Source organism: Lissotriton helveticus, chromosome 10 (assembly GCF_964261635.1).
Source record: "Lissotriton helveticus chromosome 10, aLisHel1.1, whole genome shotgun sequence".
Taxonomy (NCBI): Eukaryota; Metazoa; Chordata; class Amphibia; order Caudata; family Salamandridae; genus Lissotriton; species Lissotriton helveticus.
In genome coordinates, this window is record NC_136071.1 from 1,063,001,705 (window position 1) to 1,063,025,540 (window position 23,836).

At 42.9% G+C, this 23,836-nt stretch overlaps 1 protein-coding gene across 1 annotated transcript in view; it reads right to left on the bottom strand.

Moving 5' to 3' along the window:
• The window catches only part of AGR3 (anterior gradient 3, protein disulphide isomerase family member), a 59,784-nt gene that overhangs the window by 33,136 nt on the left and 2,812 nt on the right, over window positions 1-23,836 (bottom strand). Inside the window, exon 2 of the mRNA XM_078663778.1 lies at window positions 5,382-5,519. Within this exon, the coding sequence (XP_078519904.1) occupies window positions 5,382-5,487 (106 nt within the window). The 5' untranslated portion in view covers window positions 5,488-5,519. The remainder of the gene's footprint in view (window positions 1-5,381; window positions 5,520-23,836) is intronic.

Sequence of the window (23,836 nt, forward strand, 5' to 3'; positions counted from 1 at the left end):
TAAATCGATAAAACGAATTCTGTTGTGTGCTCTACATTGCATTTGGTGATGCAGCACTACTAATTTCTTGTATATCACTGTGTATATAAAAGAAGGCAAGGTAGAGACATCTTTATATAGGAAAACTACAGCTGGTAATACATTATTACATGCAAGTAGCTTCCACCCTAAGCATACAACAACTTGCATACCTTATGGTGAGTTCCTACGTATTCAACGAGCATGTAGTACACAAGAGGCCCTACATATCCATCAAAAGGCTGCTAAGCAGAGGTTCATAGAAAGTGGGTATAATCCAACTAAACTCGATAGCGCCTCAGCTAAAGCAAATAACAAAGATAGGCAGCTACTACTGTGCAGTAAGCCCAGAGAAGTAACAACAGAAAGCCCTGCACAATGTATCTTACCAGAGGCCAATGTCATTGAAGAGTCAGAAAACAGCCACTGTAGGGTCATCACCACCTATAGTAAACAAGCAAATGCTATCAAGGCCATCATGAATTCACAATGGCCCATCGTATTAACTGATGTCACTTTAAGACATATCTTGCCAACAAGACCTAAATTAACTTTTCGTAAGGCCTATTCTATGTGTGACGATTTAGTTAAGACCAGTCCAGAATGTGATAAAACTAACAACTGGGTGTCACCCAGAAAAGGCTTTTATCAGTGCAGCACGTGCCGTGCCTGTAAATTTGGAATCAATACGACCACCTATTCCACTGCCTTTTCTGACGGGCTAGTTAAATTCAGGAGCCACTACACATGCCAAACTGATTTGGGGGTTTCTGTGTTACAATGTAACTGCGGGCTACGTTATGTAGGTAGCACCAAGCTACAAGTATATGTACGCATATTGCAACATCTTCGAGCTATCGTCAATTCGGACCCTAGATATCCAGTAGCTCGACACATAAAATTAGAACACAATACCAACATGAATAGTATGCAATAATATGTGATTGACACAGTCCCAGCAAACAAACTGGGCGGAAATCGAGAAAAGAAACTAAGAGAATTAGAAAGTAAATACATTGTTGAGCTCAATACCAAGTCCCCGATGGGTCTTAATCTGTGCGAGGATCTACATAACTACTTATAGCTGTCTCTTGATAGCCAAGATGGTTCCACCATCGCTGCTGTTCCTCCTGAGTCCACTAACATGATTTGAATCTAGCCGTGAAGCTCACTATTAGAAGTTTCAGTAATTTTGCTTAGAGTCAGATATAGGACGCATATATTCATTTTACCAATAATAAGGGGGCTCCCTTTTATTTGTAAATATGAATTCATATGGAGACTTTATAGATTTGATATTAGTCTATCCGACTGCTGGCCATATGTTTATGTTTTTTCTAATACACATTCATGCACTTTAGAGACCTTGCACATTTGCACTAAGGTCTGCACTTTACATTTTAGCACTGCACTTAAAAAGACGACCTCTAATTGAATGAATTCAAATTCAATTTTAGGTAAATGGTATGCATATAAATTGTTTACATCGCAGTATTTGCACATGTTTTATATTGTATATATTTATATTTTTGTAACTAACGGACATTGTTACAGATATTACTGTTTGTATGTTTACATTCTGCTTTTATCCTATGTGTGCGTTTTAGCTTTTTATTAATCCACCATGTTATGATATTTGAAATAATAGCATTTGTGCTTTTTTATATTGCTCATTTAATGGTGGTTTGAAAATATTATATTAAATTTTATTGTACATAGGCTGTGGTCTCAATTTCATCGGAACAGTCTTCCATCGCAAATGGTTTTATTGAATACCTAAATCAGTATAATAATTGCATTTGTGCACTATATTTTTGCTGATCTCTGCGAGAGCGAGATATATAATTGTAACCTAATTCTGTGTAACATTATTGCAATGTCGGACAACCAGTCAATGCATATTGTATCATATTGTATCATGGGATGCGCAAGGTAAATCGCATTGATATATTATGTTGTTTATGTCTATTAAGATGAAGTGATTGGTGTCACATGTCCATTCAAATTAACCTTTAAATATTCACCGGCACGTAACGCGATCATGTGACCAAGGCCACTGTGTTGGCTGAAACGCGTCATGATCGACTGCACTTTATTATGAAATAAACGCTAATTTGTCAACAAGCAAATTCAAGTTGTCTGTATCTCTCATGTGCAACGATAGCACGAAGGAGTGGTAATTCAATAAGTATATATATAAATATATATATATATATATATATATATATACATAATATTCATTTCTATCTCGGCGTGGATAGTACTGTGCTGAATCCTATGCTTAAAAACTTTGATAGAAAAGCAGACATTTGAGGTGATCAAATTTAGAGTGTCGCTGGTGTTGAGGGTGCTCTATACAGGAGCTGCCTTCCACCTAAACTTGGAAGCTACCCAGAGTTCTCTCCTTCTCTTTTGCATAATTTATGCGTCACTCTATGCCTGCAAGGGAATTGGTTTGATATATATGTATATATATATATATATATATATTCTACTTACTACCATAGGTTTTTCCGGCTTCTGGTTGTGATTTGACACTAGTACCTAGTGCAGTATGAGACACCCCTCAACACAGGGCAAGCGATTTATAACTTCTGGTGCTGCTTGTTGTACCAGAAATAAAGGAGTGTGTGAAATTTGCTAAGATGAGTGTTTCAAAGTTTGTTAAATTGCTTTGAACTTCCAACAAATTTGCCAGGTGCACAAAGTTGTCGAAGGTTTATAAATAATATAATATTTTTTGCCACAGCGTTTGCCCCTTACAAAGGATTTGTGAAGACTGGTCAATATTATAACTTCAGGATGTCGCATAATGTGTCCTATCACAAAATTAGCAGTGCACAATACCTTGCACACCCTAGCTTTAATGGTAACTGGCCCATGTGATCGGCATACCGTGCTGCTCATACATTCATTGTTTTATATGAGTATGTCTCAGTTCATACAGATTGAATCTTGCAGATGTTCACACTAAAGGCCCCACATCTGCTACTGATGAGAGCTGTTTCCCCAGGCTCAACCCCTTACCAATTTTTAAATATTGAATACTGATTACCCTTCCACAGGAAAAAGCCACTGCTGGGCTGAGCCTTTTAAAAATTGTAGCTGCTTATAAAAACTGTTCTTGAAATGTCTTAAATTCAACCTATTCAAATTTGTAAGGGAGAGAAAGCAGATATAATAGACTCAGGTTAATCTATCTATTTTTTACCAATTTACTTGTCAGTGTCGATATTTGCAGAATGCTAATATTTGCTAATAATTTATTGACCGTACATGTGTACTAAACCATGTCACGATTTCTTTGTTTTATCTGATACTGATTATGCTGTTCACCCACACAACTACAGTATATCAAGAGCCAGTGCTTTCCTTTAATGTTCTTCCAACTCTCATTGTAGCATGTCTCCCTCATCAAGTAAAGAGTTGAAGTCCTCTAACTGTGCCAAAAACTGAATCAATACAGGATTTTAAAGATGCTTCTAAACTAATTTGTCAGGATCCATGCACCTGTATTATTAAATATATACGAGTGGACAATGGGCCTGGGATCATGACTTGGCTTGCACAGGCCAAACTTCAAATTCTTTTAGCCCACCTGACCTTGTAGTATATCCTCGCAGGTCACTACGCTCCATTGTTTACAATGGCTGGCTCTTCAATATGTTGTTCCAGCTGGCAGGCTAATGAGCACAGAAAGGCTTTCAGGTTGGCAATACTTTATGTGACACTGCCCATTCGTCCACATGTCAGTAGTTCTGGTGAACTGTTCGTCCGCCTAATTATTTAAACCTCTAACTATGTTACTATGAAATAAAGACATAGATCTTTTGAGAAGACCATTGTTTTGTTCTGACAATGTGAACATAATTCTCTGACTAATAACAGAACTAAGGCACAGAGTAGCATGGAGAGCACATTAGCCATTGATTCATATCTGTAAATGGCAAGATCCTTCTCAAACATGTTCTACTTTCACATCTATTGGTGTTTATAACAAAATAGCGTTACTCACAGGATACAAACGTGGTTGTATGCAACCTGCATTAACCTTGTGATCGACTGGTGCTAAGGCAAGGCGATTCTAGACAGACCCTAGCTCTAAGTAAAAAGGGTATGTCTGACTATCAGCAGTAACATCAAATAAGACTCAATATTCATTCAAGCCTGTAATCAAATTTCATGGCACCAATAACTCCTACATCTACATGCCATTGACACCATTGTATATCTTATCACCTCTCTACAATGTTGTCAAGTTTAGGAGGTAAATAATATAGGTATGTAAAACTCAAAGGCTTTTGGTATATCTGACAATCAAGTCATTGTCTTCTAATTCTTGAACGACTGTTCGCACAATGAGAAAATATGAGTCCACGCAGGCACAACTGCACAATGGGATTAGAGCCCCGACAGTGATTATACTAGAGCACTATTTATTTTTGTACACTAAAGAATGCATTAAGCACCAAGTTTGGTGTGTGGTGAGGTGAGCTCTCATTTTAAGGTCTCTGTTTCATGCCCTCATGTAACAAAGAACCATAGCTTCACAAAGAGTTGATAAGCTGCTTCAACAACTGCAACACTACACCATGGTGCCACCATATGGAATGTTGGCGCCCCAGGCAAGACATATATTGCCTCACCCTGACCTGAACAAGATTACATTTGTACTAATTTTCAACTAATACAAGCCCTGATGACTGGTGAAATTGAAAGACATTTTTTTGAGAGACGAATTTGGGGTGTGTGATTGAATAGAGTTATACAAAGATATACGGAAGGAAGGATGAATAGATCAATGGATGTCTATGGAAATAATGGAAACATGTATACACTGTGGTCTATACATGTAGTTTTATAGACAAGGGAAAGTGTTCTGTGATATACTCATTTTTACATACTAATAGTAATTTAAGTTTATTGGCTTAATTATTTAAGATCATATAATGTATACTTATTTTTTTAAAATATCGACATATAATAAAATATTAGTACATTTGAGCACAAAAACATATTATTTATTTTACAAATGTAGGGTTCATATCACATATTAAGACATTTGTCTTAGACTCAATCAATACAGAGAAAAACTGTGCTAGGTTATTTATCGGGAGCACAATCGTTTGTATTTATGGAAAACATAATAGCAAACATGGGAGGCATACTTATGCGATATTATAACATATGCTTAAATGTACCATACCATTTGTTTAATATTGTGCTAAAGAACCAAAAAAACATTATAGTGACGAATTGAGTATACTGTAACTGTAATTGTTGAACGAACAACTGTATTTTGTGGTATAACATCGATAGTTCTCAAATAATATGCTATCATTGACACAAAATACAAAACTGACCTCTTGATAATGTTTGTGGGAGTCTTTTCTCTTTATTTATTGCCATGGCTAGGTTGTATGTTACAGCAATCAGCAGGAGGGACAAGGCCAACGTTGAACGCACCATTTTGAGTCTAATCTGTTTCTCGAAGAGCAGCTCTAGTGAAAAAAAACAGAAAGCAATATCCACTCTGTTAGTAGGACAACATTTCCCCAAAATGTTCTGAATCAACATTGTTTTTCATTTTTTTTTTTAAAGCATCTTATTCTGCAAATCAATCTTTTGTTCCTTCCACAAGAAGCTCTGCTCGTTAACATTTAGATAAGAGACGTAGAGCCGAATGCCCCTCACAAAGATGATTCTTATGGTCAGTGTAAAATGGCAGAATGAATATGTCCTACAGAAGATAGCCAACAAGAATATGAAGAAGCTGGAACATGGCTTGAACAGCGGCGACAGAAATTAACAACAGACTTTATTTTAAAGAGTGAAGTAGAACATTCTTGTTGCTTAAGAATCTAGGAAATAAAGTTAGATTGGGCAATCAATCAATCAATCATAACATTTGTAAAGTGCACTACTTTCCCGCAAGGGTCTCAAGGCGCTGGGGGTGAGGGGTGCAGCTACTTCTCGAAGAGCCAGGTCTTCAGGAGTCTTCTGAAGGTCAGCAGGTCTTGGGTCTGCCGTAGGTGGGCTGGGAGGGTGTTCCAGGTCTTGGCGGTGAGGTGGGAGAAAGATCTGCCGCCGGAGGTCGTTCTTTGGATGCGGGGGACTGTGGCAAGGGCTTGGCCGGCGGAGCGGAGCTGGCGGGTGGGGGTGTAGAAGCTGAGTCATCTGTTGAGGTATGCTGGTCCCCTGTTGTGGAGTGCTTTGTGTTGGTGGGTGAGGAGCTTGAAGGTTATCCTCTTGTTGACGGGGAGCCAGTGCAGGTCTCTCAGGTGAGGTGTGATGTGGTTGCGGCGGGGGATGTCGAGGATTAGACGTGCGGAGGCGTTCTGGATGCGTTGCAGCCGTCTCAGGAGTTTGGCCGAGGTTCCTGCATAGAGGGCCTTTCCGTAGTCCAACCTGCTGCTGACGAGGGCCTGGATGACCGTTCTTCTTGTTTCGGTGGGATCCACTTGTAGTTCCTGCGGAGCATGCAGAGGGTGTTGAAGCAGGAGGAGGAGTCGGCGTTGACCTGATTAGTCATGGAGAGGGTGGAGTCTAGGATGACCCCTAAGTTGGTGCGTGGTCCGTGGGTGTTGGGGCTGTTCCCAGAGTGGTTGGCCACCAGGAGTCGTCCCAGGCCAAAGGGGTGGATCCGAGAATATGGACCTCGGTCTTGTCGAGTTCAGCTTCAGTCGGCTGTCCCTCATCCATTCAGTGACGGCCTTTATTCCTTCGTGGAGGTTGGTTTTGGTGGTGTGAGGGTCTTTGGTGAGGGAGAGGATCAGCTGGGTGTCATCGGCGTAGGAGATGATGTTGAGGTTGTGTTGTCGGGTGACGTGGGCGAGAGGTGCCATGTAGATGTTGAACAGCGTTGGGCTGAGGGATGAGCCCTGGGATACGCCACAGATGATCTTGGTGGCATTGGAGCAAAAGGGGGGAGGCAGACGCTCTGTGTTCTGCCGGAGAGTGAGGCTGTGGTCGAGTTCAGGGCCTTCTCTTGGATCCCGGCGCCGTGTAGGTGTGCTCATAGGGTGCGGTGGCAGACCATGTTAAAGGTGGCTGACAGGTCCAGGAGGATGAAGGCCGCTGTTTCTCCATTGTCTAGCAGGGTCCTGATGTCGTTGGTGGCGGCGATGAGGGCGGTTTCGGGGCTGTGGTTGCTGCGGAACCCGGATTGGGACGGGTCCAGAATGCTGTTCTCCTCAAGGTAGCGGGTCAGTTGTGTGTTGACGGTTTTCTTGATGACCTTCGCCGGTAACGGGAGCAGGGAGATGGACCAGAAGTTCTTGAGGTCCTTGGGGTCCGCCTTGGGTTTCTTGAGTAAGGCGTTGATTTCGGCGTGCTTCCAGCTCTCTGGGAAGGTTGCTGTCTCAAAGGAGATGTTGATGACTTTCCGGGGATGGGGTGCGATGGCTGTGCTGGCTTTGTTGAAGAGGTGGTGTGGGCATGGGTCTAACGATGATCCGGATTTGATGGTGTTCATGATTTTGCTGGTGTCTTCGTCGTTGATGTTAGTCCAGGAGAGCAGGGGGATGGTGCGGGTAGTGGTCGTGGGGACGGAGGTCTCAGTAGTTGTCTGGGCAGTCATGACGTTGAAGCTGTCGTGGATGTCGGCGATCTTGCGGTGGAAGAAGGTGGCCAGCGAGTTGCACTGGTCTCGTGAAGGTGGGATGTCGCTGGTGTTGGAGTTGTGGTTGGGCGTTACTTCACCAAGTTGAAGAGCTCTTTGCTGTTGTGTGCGCTGTTGTCTATGGCGGTCTTTGAATGAGGCCCTTTTGGCGGATCTGATGAGGTGATGGTGTCTGCGGGTGGCGTTCTTGTGGGCTGCGTAGCTGTCCGGTGTTCGTTCATGGAGCCAGTTTTTCTGCAGTTTTCGGCAAGTTCGTATGGAGGCCTGGAGGTCTTCATTGAACCAGGTGGCTTTCTTGCCAGTGTGGCTGTTGGGGGGCTTCTTGAGTGGGGCAAGGGTGTTGGCGCAGTCATTGATCCACTGTCTGAAGTTTCAGGCAGTGGTGTCGGGGTCAGTGGGGTCGGCGGGTGGGCTCTGGGCAAGGGTGGTGGTTAGCTGGTCTTCGGTGATTTTGCTCCAGCATCGGCAAGCATCTGTTGGGTGCAGTGGTGTGTGGTGGGCTTCCTGAAGGTGAAGTGGATGCAGTGATGGTCGGTCCAGTGGAGTTCGGTGGTGTGGTTGAAGGAGACGTGGGAGCTTGCGGAGAAGATGGGGTCAAGAGTGTGGCCTGCGGCGTGGGTGGGTGTAGTCAAGAGCTGTCTGAGTCCAAGGTTGGCGAGGTTGGCGATCAGGGTGGTGGAGTTGGTGTTGTTGTTGTTCTCGAGGTGGAAGATCAGGTCCCCGAGGAGGATGCAGTCGGAGGAGGCAAGGGCATGTGGGCTGATGAAGTCGGCGATTGTCACACTCACCTTGAGGGATGCAGTAGCAGGGCGTGCGGCGAGCACGATGTTAGCGTTCGCTCACGTCTTGGGAACAAACTACAATTCCCATGTTTCCTGTTTCCGGGTAGGCGCGCGCCTACCCAGAATACATTTAGTCTGGGCAGCAGCAGTGATCAGTGCTGCGAATTCCGGTCGGCAGGGATGCTGGACTGAGGAAGAACCATGCTCTGGGATTCTTCAACGATTTGGACATTTGCTAGAAGGGCGGTTAGGGTGACGATGTCACCGCTCTGGGGGCATAAATTATTATCTTTCCAAGGATATGATTTGGAACTATGTGCTCAGTTTTGTACCACTGACCTGACAATAGAGGTGGAAGTCATACCTACAACGAGTACTATTTGTAGAAGTTTGGTGTTTCGCCAAAAGATATACTACTAATATCTATGGAATGATATGCATGACATTGGCTGTGCTTAAACAGCAGAGGAGTACTTGGCATGAGGTTAATGGCAGTATCAATTATTTCATTCTGATGATGGGTATCCCTAAATATTATATATGCTCTTTTGATTTCTCTTCCTAGCAGGGGCGTCTGTGTGAGTTAGGTTCAACCCCCTCTGTGATACAAGTAACGTCAATCATTGTGGTGCGTACAGTGTGAGTGAGTGGTGTGTGAGTTGTGTACCTCCTAATGCTATGAAACTGGTCATTGAATGTTTCTCTCATTTGTTTTGCATATAAAGAGCTGTCATATATTCAATATCCTCATCAAGAACTAGGTTACAAGATGTATGTTCTTTTTCCTTTACAGGTAGTTATTGCGCAGTATAGTAATTGAGTTTGAACATGTATTGTTGGAAGTAGTACAGGCCATTAATTATGTTTTTTGTGTTGTAGGTCTCCCTCCCCGCTGTCCCCATCCTTTCCTTCCCTCGCTTAATCATTTTTACCCTCTGTGCTGTTATAGCATCAGAGTGTAGAGCGATTGAGAGGTGGACCCATTTGAGCAATGCACCAATCCTGAGAGTTTGGAATAAAACCTTGACAGCGATGGAGTCGCTGAACGGGGTCCGTAGACGAGGGTTCCTCTGAGGGTGGTGTTGGGGTCAGTGTGGATCTGGAAGTGCAGGTTTTCGTCAGGGCTGAGGGTGTCATCGGTGTTGGTTGAGGGTGTTCTTGTGGAGGATGGCGATTCCTCCTCGTACTCCGTTTGTGCGATCCCTGCGGGTGATCTTGTTGCCTTCCAGGATGGCTATGGCTATGTCGGCAACAAGTTTTCTTCTTTTAAGGGTATGCTTTAGAGTTTGGCTGATGGAAGTTAAAGCATTGGTATGGTGGAGAACTTTGCTCCCACCATACCAAGAGAGAGTGCTTAATTTGTAATATATTAAGCACCTGGGCTCTGACCAGGAAGCCACTGCAGCTTGCACCACCCATCGCCCTTGCCATCGCTGCCAAAACAAATACTAACCATTTCTCTTGCATGTAAATACAACAGTTCAGATTATTCCAGGTCCCCAAAGTGAAAGGAATGGCTGGGGAAGCAGGTATTAGCAATGTTTTAATGTTTATTGTTTTCCTAAACAGCTGTTATACTGCTCATCTCTAAATTATATGAGCAGCTGCACCTTGAGGCAGACTGCCCAAAGTGCTGTGCTAACAATTAGGAGCCGGTGCCGAGCACCGGAAACCAATTAAGTGCAGGTGCTCAGCACCAGAAAGCACCAGCTCAAACTAAGCACTGCCAAGGGTCATTTGACCGCCAAATTTAGAGATTTCCACCTGCCCAACGGATATCTCTTAGCATTGGCAATATCAATCTATAAAGGGCCACATTTATGAAAATGTAACACAGCGCAGCAAGTCACCTTGTTGCGCTGGGTTACAGGAAAAGGGCAGGAATGCTCTGTGTTTATCACAATACGGCTCATTCCTGCTTTTTCCCAGTGCTGGCACACAATGTCCTGCCTAGCGCCAACACAAGCACTCCCTGCATTGAAAGCAGGATTGTTTTTTTAGAAAGAAGGGGTGCCTTCCTGAACAACAACAAAAATCCCTGAGGCAGTTTCCTCTTTCTATGTGGGCTGCAGAATGCAGCCCACATAGAAAGAGGACAGAACGAGGAGAAGTGAAAATGTTTCAAATAGTTACACTTACACTGGGAAGGCATTGCAATTTGGTGCATTCCCAGGTCTACCAGTAATGGTAAATCAGGAATGCATCAAATTCCATGCACCACCCATGGACTGCCTCCCAGGGGCAGAGTAGCGCTAAGCAGTGATTTGCTCTGCGTTATGTTACTCTGTATTTACCAAGCCTGTCAGGGCCATGCAAGAGGGTCTTGCGTGGCTTCATATATCGCATTTTAGGGTTGAGTTGTGCATGCACCTCGTTGCGTACTGCAAAAGTGAGGCAATGTATACATATTTATGGCCCTAACAGTTTGCCAGGCTTTACAGGCCATTATGATGGTAACATCATCAAAACTTTGAAATGTTTTTGAATTTTCAAAAATAAAAGTCCAAAGCAGGATTTTGTTTTTAACAATACAAAAACTAATGGCCCTTCAACCAAGGAGTTGTCTTTCATGGTTGTGGTGGCAATTTTGCAGTTTTCACTGCCCTTAATACTACGTTTTACACAGATGAGACGGACAATAACAACTGGCCATTTGACCACGCAAATCGAGTGGGCAGTTGAGTGGCCAAACCTCTAACGGCCTTTCCTCCATTGTGGTGTCACAGGAATTTGTCAGAGGAGTAGCCTCCAACAATGACAAACCAAAGGTCTGCCCATCTGGAAATCAGGAGGATGGACCTTCAGTTTGGGAGAAAACCTGATATATATCAAGATACTGATACACGTTCCTCTCCTACCTTTCAGACTTTGTCACAGCTGCGATGGAGTACCCTCTCCACCAATCTCTAAATCAGCCACTACGTTAAGTCTTCTATTTTCGAAATATTTTAGAGCAAATGTGAAGGATTAATGTAATTTGGGATTAGGAGACAGATACAAAATTTCATTATTATAATTTGGTTTTAGAATTATACTGAGCAGTTTAGAAGCCTCCCCACAAACTCCACATACATATTAAACATAATGTAATATAACATAATAAACACGCCATAACATAGCAATTACAACAGCAAACAAATTTAAAAGAAATAAAGATGGCCAAATATTTCTAAAAGCAAACCAATCAGCCTACTTCTCAACCATAAATATAGGTAGCTTGTAAAGATCTAAATAAGCAAATGAAAGGAAGGGTAAGTAAAGAAAAAGTAAGGTGGCTGAGCGTGGTCAATAGGTGACCTCTCTTAAAGTGAATGTAAATATTTCCCTTTGGAAAATACTTCATGTTAGTTTCTGGAAAACAAACAAATGAGAGGAAATCTGAGTTAGGATTTCCGTGGATTAAAAAAAATAGGTTTATCTCAGGAAGCCTCAGGTGCCCTTAAAATATTTAGGGCCACATGTATCAGCCAATTTCGCCTGTGCAAATGGGCCGATTCGCAGAATTGGCCCATTTGCAAACGCAAAAAAGACTATTTACATGTATCAAACCCTATTTTGCATGAATCGCAAAATGGGTTAGCTATTCATTATTTGGAAGGGGCGTGTTTAGGGTGTCACTTCCAGATAGCGAATCGCAGCGGTATGAATAAATGTTTTGTGACCATGAAAGCAGTTGCAAAACATTTGCAATTTACCAACAACTTCAAATTGGTGGTAACCCATTCACAAATGGGAAGGGGTCCCCAAGGGAATGGTGGCAGTGCCTGCTCTTAAAAAAATTAAAAGAAAACTTTTTATTTTAGTTTTTTAAACACAAACCATTTTCATTTAAGAAAAATGGGCTGCATTAAAAAGTGCTTTCTTTATTTACATGCAATCACAGACATGATGGTCCGCTGACCCCAGATGGCCACCATTCCCATTTCTTTAGCAATTCCTAGGAGGTCACAAATTGCGACCTACCTCATTATTATTAATGAGTTAGGTCGATTTGTCAACCCCTACGAATCGGTAAATAAAACTCTTGGAAATTAACACATTTGGAATAATGATTACCTAACTGCAGTTCACTGAAAATTGCAATTAGGTAATTGTTATTCCAAATCTTGATACATATGGCCCCAATTATTTCAACATAATTTTTATTGAAGTAGGTGGTGTTAGCAATACAGCAGTGTCATAGTAAGATTCCATATGTTGAAATATAATGTGCAGAGACATTGTGGTATTTGTATGGACTGTATACATGAAAAGAAGACTACATACAATGTTCTGTTATGGACAAGTACAGGAGCAATTCAAGAGAAACATAGCCTCCAATACAACCTACCCTCTTCACCCAACCGCTTTACCCCGCAATGTCCGCAGGTTTCATCAAAGGAGTCTGGACTCACAGTGACAAAACATGTCCGAGGGGAGGTGAAACGTTCCCTCACCTAGGACTGGGTCGGGTAACCATGTACTGTTAAACAAAGTGCATAAACATTGGTGTAGATAATAAAAAGGAGGTAGGAAAAAAGAAATGTGTCAGCATCATCTTACAGTTGGCGTGTATCAAATTTGGTACATTCAATGAAGCTCTCAACTAGGGCATCCCCATGAATAGGCCAGGAAATGATTACGTAGCCCAGCCTGCTGCTCTCTGTGCATTAATCTGCTCTCTGAGCAAATGCAAGGGATAGTAATTATTGCCCAAGTTTCAACAGCTGGGGTTGCTGGATTTATCCAACAAATCATATTATCATGCTTTACCAGCAAAAGAGCCAAGTCCAGGAGACTAGTAGAGGTTTGTCAAGTTTAGGGCAGTGGTATCAACCCAATAATATCACATATGGGCAGTTCAGCAGAATGCAGCCCGTCATTTTTGAGAGTGATTCGAGCACATTCCGAAACTAAGCAGAAAGCGATGGACAGGACCAGCGCATATGCAGTAAGTCAGCTTTAAATGGTGGATAGCGAAAACACTAAGCAGATACTCCTGGGAATATAGTATACGTGGAGTGAGTAAGGCCCAATTCAAGATATTGAACTGAATATACTTAAACTGTGAAATATACAATAGTTTATGAGGGTATTCCAGCCTTTAAAATATTTAATACTAAAATGTCTGTTACACGCTGTGAGAAATGAGAACATGTTTGCAGTATCCCCCCATTTTTTATGCTCCCAATTTTAACTACTATGTAATGGTTTTGTGACTCTGATTGTGCCCTGGGTTATTGATAACTTCGTCAACATTGTCTGAGTTATTTACATTTGTCTTAGCCCTGATGGTGGCACATGTTGCAGACTTTCCAAAGTCTAAAACATAAACCCTTGTACATGGTATGCTAAGGAAAGTTATAATTTTTATAATCTACCAGAACACTATACTGGTTCCGTTGGATTCTCCATTTAGCGAGTGCTGCTACTTTCGGCTTGATACCCAGCACCTTTATTTCGCCGCTCATTCGAGCCAGATCCTGGGCTCTGGATTACATCCTGTGACCGGATCGCACCCAACCTTATACTGGTGAGATTATTTCCGGTTCCACATCGTGTTCCATACCTCTCGTGGCACACTACCATCCTGCATTCCTTCATGCAACCTATATTATGGCTCATTTCTGAACCAAGGCTCCAGACCATACACCCCCACCCGGCCAACTGGACCCTCATCACGACCTTACTTTGGCCCTCTTAATGGCTGTCATCAGGCAACTTCACATTACTGCATCTTGCCATTAGCCTAGGCTATAGCTTCACATTGTGCCATAAAGCAACTTCCCAGGCATTTGCTTGATTGCTTAGTCCTGATGATGATGCCATAAATGTTGTTGGGGATTGAAACGTCGTCGACAATTACATCTTAACTCTAAACTGCAAATTAAGAATTATGTGGAGTATAAGATGTCTGTGTTATTGTGGATAACTGTTAATTTGTATCTTCACTAAGAGTCACTTTTAAGTCACTTGCCTGTGGTAAGGAAAGCTGCTGATTTCCAAATACTCTGTCACGTCCTGCTCAGTTATTGTTTTTGTATTGTCTTGCTTTATATGTGTGTAAATAAATTTCAAATACAGTACATCTGGACACAAATAGACTCAATCTTGACTGAAGTATTGTGGTTATCTATATTGATTCTCCTTGAAAGGGACTTCTGTCTCTTAAAAATTACTACTACCCTTGGTCCCTTCCGACTATAAGGGTTCCCTTGTTCCTTTTTCTGAACTAAAATCTTACAGCATCACTTGTGGTGTTATGGTGGTTACCGAGGTCAAAAGGATGTCATTCAACATATAAAGAACTAGTTTGACTCCATTATTTGAAGGAATTAAACCATTACTTTATGTGTAAAATAGTGGCATCCTTCATGGAATTTAAAATATCACTGCTAGCAAAAGCGAAGATCCTTTACCTGAAGATTTTGGCTTGTACATGTGTCCCAAGAGCCCTTGTTTCCAACGTTGACTGCCATGTAGGGAGAGAAGAAGGTGCATTTGGCCCTCTGCCTAATAACCAAACCACCCCTTTCTCTTCACCATAGCTTGGAGAGTGTTGTGGCAGTACCCTAAGTAACTAACACAGATGATACCCTTATATCGCATTGCTAATTGCAGACCACTTTCAGATTACCATGCAAACCACCCTATATTAGGAGGCTGAGGAGTAACAATACATTTTAGGCTAGAACTAAGATTAATTTTATGGTGTCGGTACTACACTGTCTGCCATCCCTTTTACAGCTCACACACTAATTATAATCTTCACAGCTGAATGACAAAAATTAAATAATATGCACCATGTGATCAATGACATCTATCGTTAAGCATTCAATCTTTCCATTCTTCTTCTATCTGGGCTAATGAGATTGTCCTCCTGCTATCAATGTTAAAGTCATCTGTAAATCCAACGCACTTTAGGGTGCACCCATGGCGTAAAGCCTAATTGATAAAATACTTGCCATCCTATAGAGGGTCTTGAAATCATTGTATTAACTCTTTACAACTTATACTTTACTGCTCATTAAAACCAAAACCTTTTGTTAAAAAACAAAGCTACGTTAAGTTAATTTGCTCATGAAGTGCACACACACACCACTGGAGTGGCCCCTGTATAGAATTATTGTAATAGTTGTTTGGGGCACGGTCAAAGAAATACCTACAGTCATCCATGTGATGGATGCACAGTGGATTTTCATTTAGTTGGTCTGATGGAAACGTTCTAAAGGCAATGAACTTGGATGTGAATATTCTGACTGTCTGAGATCTACCGGACTTCAGGAAGATGAGCTTATGTACATCTTAGAAACCTAGATCACATGATGCTAGTTGAAACTTGGCATCAAGAAGTCTAGTGCCACAAAACGAACACCATCATGCACTGCATAAAATGGCTTGTGTGCTAGATGACCATGATAGGAATCAAATATAAATTTTCATGAGGGGGAATTGTGGTCACTTTTGAAGCCAGCAACACACAGTTAACATTCCTTCTCTCCTTCACCAGGAGTACCACCTCCTTCCCTGCCAACGTCTATGTAAAAGAGTCCTACACCTATTCTGTGAAATTAGTTCAAAGAGAAGCAAGGGTGAAACTTTAATGTGCCAGCAGGTGTCAAGTCAATGCCGTCCAAGTGGGCTGAAAAGGGAAACTGTAACACATGTATTGGGCTATGATCCAAAGAGGTGAGCAGGTCTTAATCCCTGGGCAGTAAAAATTGGAGTCCACTCAGTACCCTAACATCACCCTTCTTGCCGAGTAGGCCTTGGTGGAAAATTGTGCCTGATCCACTCCTGACTACACAGGGACGTGGTGTGCTCAGCAACTTCTCTATATCTTCTGGGACTGCCTGCGCATTTCATAAATAGACTGCTGTCAAGGAGGGCACTTAGGAATCTACTAGCTAGTACTTTGACGAGACCTAGTACCAAGTACCTCAAGCCACTGGAACCCAGAAGTCAAAGGCCTTGACACAACTCACCCGAGGGTCCTCACAAAGGATCAATGAATGGTCCCTACTACTGAAGAGAAATTGCTAAGGGAAAGATGCTAAAGGGGGCCACAAGCATGGCACCCATCTCCTCTGAGACTGGTTCACAACGTGTCCCTTATGTAAAGCTTCAGTCTAAGCAAACACAAAGAAACTACTGGAGAGTAATCAATCAAAATGCAAAAGTCCCCTTTAAAAAAATCTGGAATAATCATATCTTACATTGTTCTTATTTTCTGAAAGAGATACTGTTACACCTGTCAGTCTTAATGTGTTTTTCTCCTACATTTTTTGCCTTCACCCTCCTAATTTATGAACCTGAATTTCTGAATTGGCTTTTTGAACTCTGTGCACAATACCACTGCTAACCAGTGCTAAAGTGCTTGTGATCTCTCACTTAAGGATGGTGAATTTAGCTTACACCCAATTGGCACATTTAAGTTACTTCTAAGCCCTTAGTAAAGTGATACTACATGTACCCAGGGCCTGTAAATGAAATGCTACTAGTGACATATCAGCACTTATTGTGCCACCCAATTAAGTATACTTTGAAACATGAATCATGCCTGCCATTGCACCTTGCCTGTTTTTAAACTGCCATTTTGACTACTCAAAATAAAACTTTTGGCAGCCCTAGTCCTTCCTTTTTAATACATACAAGCCACCTCTAGTGTAGGCCCTAAATAGCCTAGAAGTAGGGTGTGTTGTATTTAGAAGGTTGGACATGTACTTTTCATTTTTACATGTCCTGGTAGTGAAAAAGTCTCAAATTCGTTTTTTACTATTGCAAGACCCACTTCACCTATAGGATAATATTGATTTACCTTATTACATTTAATAAGAAATAACTTTTCATTGGAAGCAGTAAGAAAGTCACGTTTGGTATCTGAGGAATTGTAAGTTAAGCCCCTCTTTAATGATAACGTCAGATTTTAAGTCACAATTTTGAAGTGCCACTTTTAGAAAGTTGGCATTTTCTTGTCCTAATCATTTGGTGCCTGCAGCCTGTTCCCAGGTCACAAGACTACATGCAGTTGGCAGTGGGGCTTTGTGTATTCTTTCCAGAGAGCATCACAATAGAGGGTCTGGGGACAGAACAGGCCAGCTCTTACTGGAGAGGGGGACAGAACTGTCACCTACCACGCTTGTAGTGGGACTGCACCTTGAAACCAGGGCCACCAGAGTGGCTCCAAGGGCTTCAACACCCTTGAAACCTGCGCCTGGACTCTGCCTACTGCAAGTCCTAAACCCGAAGTGGTGCCACCTCCATGATGGAGCCTTGCACTGAGGGATATAGGTGCTTTGCCAGCACAGCTGCAGTCCCTATCAGAACAGATGTAGACCAAAGCAACTGAACTCAGTTGGTGCTTTGCAATTTTAGGCACTATTTTTCCCAACATCGTTAGCAGTAGTTGTCTCCTGTTCTACTGACTGAATTTTTGTCATTTTGGTGTACAATATTTTATTACATCTATGTTAGAAAGCAGGGTCTCGAATTGGCAGTGGTGTACACTCTGTCCAAGTAGGGACCCTTCTAGTCAGGATGAGTAAAGTACACACCTAAGTTTGCCAGTGCTCACCCTCCGGTACCTTGGCACAGAACAGTCAGGCTAAACTACAGAGGCAATACAGAAATCATAATATCACTTGTAAAAGGTTTCTAACAGAAATATACCTCTTAGAAGACAATCGCACCAACTGTGGCTATCTCGACCTCGTGACAGGTACAGATCCAAAATATGATACTGACCGCAAGGTGCGCGGGCCAGCCACGGAGTAACATGGACTCCCAGAGAGAGATACAGTACCTTTTTGTGATGATCCAAACTGACATTGAGTTGATGCGCTGCCTGTGCCGGACTGTGTCAGCTCCTTACTGGCACAGGTGAGGTGAGGCGTTGGTTCCTTAATGCCACAGTGGGGGTGAAGCATTGGTTCCTTGCGGCAATGCCAGGGAGGTGAGGCGTTGGTTCCTTACTGTTGCAGGGGTGGTGAGCACTAGCTCCTTACTGTGCAGGGGATGTGAAGCGGGGTTGGCAGCAGCACACCTGTTCTTTATGACGATGTGGCATCGGGCATTCATGCACGTTGGTAATTGACTCCGCAATGGTGTGCATGAGGCGCTGGCAACGGTCGGCATCAGGCGGTGCTTTATGCACTCTATGAGCGGTGCCCTTGGCCCAGGTGCAGGCAGCAGCCTCAATGATGGTGTCAGAGTTGATGCAGGGACAGCATAGCAGGCTAATCTAAACTTCTGAGTTTTAAGGTCTACTTCTTAGTTAACCCATTTTCCCTTTGTAGTCTTTGTTTCAATAGTCTCTGAGCTCAGTAAAAACCAGTTATGTCCTCCCTTGTCCAGCTGCACTACAGGAGGTGGAGACAGCATTCTGCAGAGCAGAAACAGCCTATACTGGTGCTAGTGAAAACTCCTCCAACCACTCCAAATGCAGAAAGGTCTATTCAGCCTGGCTATGAGTAACCCAGGAAAGGTAGGACACACCTCAAACCCCCTTGGGATTATCTAGAGTAAATGCACATCCTCCGCTCCTGTCACTCCAACACCAGACAGTGAATACACAAACAGGCAGAGGCACACAGACTGGTTACACAAGATAATGTCCACTTTCTAAAAGTGCCATTTTCAAACACACAATTTAAAAACCACCTTAGCTAACAGGAGTGTTAATAAATTCTGAGTTCTGAGAGCTCAGAAGCTTCAGAGAGATTTTTTATATCTTGCCCCAATTGAAGTTACACTTGTAAGATGTTACAAGGCAGCTCCCATGTTAACTGATGGGACAGACAGCCTTTTAATACTAAAAAATGAAATACACAGTATTTTACTATCAGGACATTTAACACACACCAGTACATGTTACATCTTTCACATACACTGCTCCCTGCCACACAGGGCTACCTAAAGCCTACCTGAGGGGTGCCTTACATGTAAGAGAAGGGAAGGTAGGGCCTGGCAAGTGGGTGCACTTGCCAGGTCAACATGGCAGGTAAGAACTGTGAGCGCAGAAACTAAAGTGGCAGGTTTGAGACACATTTACATGGCTACTCATGTGGGTGCACAACCAGTGCTGCAAGCCTAACAGTAGCATTTGATTTACAGGCCCTGGCACACTCAGTACACTTTACTAGGGACTTACTAGTAAATTGTATTTGCAAATCTTGGATAACCTCTCATCATCACAACTTAATAAGGGAGCACTTGCACTTTGGCACTGATGAGTAGTGGCCAATTGCCCAGTGTACTTAAACTAGCAAAAACAAAAGTCCGGTACACAGTCAAAAATACAGGAGGTAGAGGCAAAAAAGTCATGGGAAACATCGCCAAGGATTCCAGGTCTAACAATCATACTTTATTTCTCTAAATTGGAGTGCAATTTTTCTTGTGTTGTGCTTTCACTTTATTATTGTTTGTGTGCTGCATAAATACGTTACACATTTCTTATCAGTTAAGCCTGACTGCTTTTGTGCCAAGCTATCAGAGGGCTAAGCACAGGCTGATTTGGGGTTTGCTTGTGTTTCACTCTGACAATAATTGTGGCTGGTGCTTGATTAGGGTTTTACCACCCCCAACCAATAACCCAACTTCCTCCAAGGAGCATCCCCTGTTCCCTTTGTTCCAGGTTGGTCGGTTAGGGCCAGTCAAGGGTAGCTGCTGCTCCCTCTCATTTTCCATTCGATGCACCTGTCATTTCACCAGTTACTCCGGGTTGTAGATGCCAGGAATCCACCTGCAAGAAAGTACAGAGCACATAGCTCTAAAAACCCAGTGGACTTTATGTTGCCCTTGGAGGGACTGAACCTGTTGCTGGATAAGACTAAATCTGCTTCCCCCCTGGATCCTCTACCTCTGAAAAAACGTAAAGAGTGTAGAAACTGCCTTCTTCCCCTTATGCTTGAGATAATGAATAAGGCTATTATCCAGGGATCTTTTCCATCGGTATGGAAGAAGGCTATTGTGAAGCCTCTCCTCAAGAAGCCGTCCCTCGATCCGGCCCTTTTGAAAAACTTTAGGCCGATCTCCCTTCTTCCTGCCCCCGCCAAGATGCTTGAGGCGCATCTTAATTTTCATCTGTCTTCTTTCCTTGAGTCATCCGGATACCTTGACAACACGCAACATGGTTTTAGAAAACACCATAGTACCGAGTCCGCCCTCATCTATGTAGTCGATAATATCCGACGCAAAGTGGACTCTGGTCTTACCACGGTTTTGGTTTTGTTGGACCTCACGGCCGCGTTTGACACCCTTTCCCCGGCCATTCTTACATCTCGGCTTAGGGAAGCTGGTGTCACGGGGTCGGCCTTGAGTCTCCTCAACTCCCTTCTGTTGGAAAGAGAGCAGAGAGTGATGCTTGGGAACCACCTCTCCCCTGCCAAGTCTTTGCAATGTGGGGTGCCACAAGGGTCGGCTCTAAGTCCGACCCTGTTTAACATCTATGTGGCTCCCCTTGCAAGACTAGTAAGATCGCAGGGGATGGAGGTGGTGTCCTATGCAGACGACACCCAGATAATGGTGTCACTAGCTCACTCCTCCGTCAGGTCATCGGCTGCCAGTTTCAGGGTATGCATGCAGTATGTGGCAGACTGGATGACTATAAACTCCCTGAAACTGAACGGCGAAAAGACGGAGGTGCTGATTTTTGGGAAGGACCAAGATGCTTGGTCTGATGAGTGGTGGCCACCTTCTCTCGGCATCTGCCCCACTCCCTCGCAATCTGCCAGAAATCTGGGCGTAATATTCGATACCTCGCTCTCTATGACCCTTCAAGCCAACAGGACCGTGGCCACCTGTTGGGGTGTGATTAGGATACTCAATAAAATCCGTGGGTATCTTTCCCCCCAGGCTCGTAAACAGGTTGCAGTTGCCTTAGTAGGATCAAGATTAGATTACTGTAATTCTTTGTACATGGAAGCCAATAAAAGTCTTGTTCACCGACTGCAGATAGTGCAGAATGCTGCAGCTCGGTTTGTCCTGGCCCTCCCTAAATCCTCCTCCGCTACCGCAGCCATGAAAGAACTTCATTGGCTCCCTGTTCACCAAAGAATGTCTTTCAAAATTCTGTGCTTGGTTTACAGAGCTCTGGCAGAAAGCCCCTCGAGCGCCATTGGCTCCCTTCTCACGCGCTATGTCCCCACATGAGATCTTCGTTCTTCGGGACTTTGTCAACTGGTTGCTCCTCGTGTTAAATTAGCCAGATGGTGAGCCAGAGCTTTTTCCGTGGTTGCCCCGAAGCTCTGGAATTCTATCCCTATCCTAATAAAAACCCTTCCCTCAATTGAGACATTTAAAAAGGCTCTCAAAACCGACCTTTTCAAGAGGGCATACCAATGAGTGAAGGCTGAAGAATGGGGGATTTTGCTGCTATATTTGACTTAGGCGTCTTGACGCCCATGGGGCTAAGTTTGCGCATGATAAGACTCGGTTCATTCATTCATTCATTGCCCCCACTTCTTCCTCTTCCTCTAGTAACAGGAGACTGCTGAGGATCAAAGGGGGGCAAACCTCTCAGAGATCTGACGTCTTTGGGGTTCAAAGTGTGCGTGATATTACTATGGCTATTCTGATGAATCAACATCCATGACTCCTTTTTTTCTTCTAAGCAAAAGGTGGTAAATTCATGTTGGGGGAACTTTAGTGCTGTGCATTGTTTTGAGCTATTAAAACATGGTTGCTCCCCGATTTTCAGTAAGTTCTGGTACATGCCTGGCAGTGGCAGTATGTTGAAGACACCAATTAATTTGTGAGACATGGGGGCCCTTACATTACCGGTCCTAGTGAGTAACAAAATACACAACCATAAAAAAACTATTAGCCTAAAGAAATGTATAAACTGTCTTGCAACTTTCTGCATGGCATTAACTGCGGTGGCGCATGAACTTCGGTGCTTCTTAATCTGCCTTCATGGACAGAAATGCGACACCTGTGCCGGAGTGTGAACTTATGCCTGACAGCCACTCCCAAAGTAAGTATGTGTTTGCCGTTTACGTGTGCTATTTGACGGAGGCGGTAGCGGTTGCCATGGCAGCAACGCTGTTGATGGATTAGTGAAGAAGCGTCTGCAGCTGGGCGAGGGAGGGTATTTGCCACACTTTGAAGTTGCTCCTCCTAAAATAGGGCCAGCAACAACGACACCTGCAGAGATGTTACAATTAAATGTCAAAGATACTAAATCATTGATTACAAGCTGCATTGGTATTTTATATTTTAGAACGAGGAAATAACTGGCCAGTGACCATCTTTATATCTGATAAAGACTACCTCTTTTGTTTGTACTTTGTGGGATTTGTGTCTGCCCCTACAAATCACTGGCTTGTTTGGCCGAACTCCCTTAAGCCATTAGCTTGAGAGGTAGGCAGTCATGTCTTGAATACACCCAGGAAAGTATTTTAGTCTCACCATCCTATTATTAGCTGTTCGGGTGTCTTACTCTGCCTCCAATGAAGTGCTTCCGTTGGAATGGATGAAGGACTATTATACATCTGCAAAGTACATTCATGCATAAATCATTTTCACACTCATGTCTGCATCTCATATATGAGCTGTAAAAAAGCAATTGTTTTTGTAATTTCTTTCTCTGCAAAGTTATCTGATTTAATATTTCAGGAAAATGAATGAATTGTTAGGAAACCAACATCTTGCTTAAACTAAAAGAATGATTTTTTGGAACCCTTAGCTACCCCATTCAGTCTCTTGGCTGCTATTAGAAGTCAGAGGTCCTGCTAGCCTGTGACTGTGATATTCTTCACATATAAATTCAGGAAAGGAAAGAAACATTCTTGCTCATAAATGAAAGTGCATGCCAGAACGTTTGGTTTTGTCAGTGTTTGTTGTTTGGTGGATTTTGTTGTACTTATATGCTTTCAAAATAAAAATGTATCTTACATTCCCATGGATTTTCAGGGACCCATCACCTGATGTTTACTCCAATCATGTTTGCTCTCCTTTATTCATGCTTTCATGCCTGTTCCTATCAGCTAATGGAATTAGGTGTAGCATTAGGTATGAGCCCTCCTTCCTCCTCATTCAAACCACATCTTATACTCATTTAAGCTGGGTGAGTTGTCCTGGAGTTTGCCACGTCATTAAATGCTATGGGAAATGCATTTTTTGCTATCTACATCTAATTTTGCCACCCTGTGCAGCTCAGTTACCATCTCCAACCAAATGTTAAGCCATGTGTTATCTCTTCAGCTGATGATCTGTTTTGAGTTATTGAACTCTTTTATTCCTCTTAACATCAGGACTCTGGAAATGTTACCCAAAGGTTTGCTAGAAACTATTTCAGAAGAGACATTGAGTAATTCAGCTGGAAATCCACACTCAATGCTATGCTATGTAAAGCTAGATCTGCTACAACCTATAGGCCGGAGGTCCATAACTTACTTGAAGTACACCAGCTTGATCTATCATTTATTTTTGAAATATG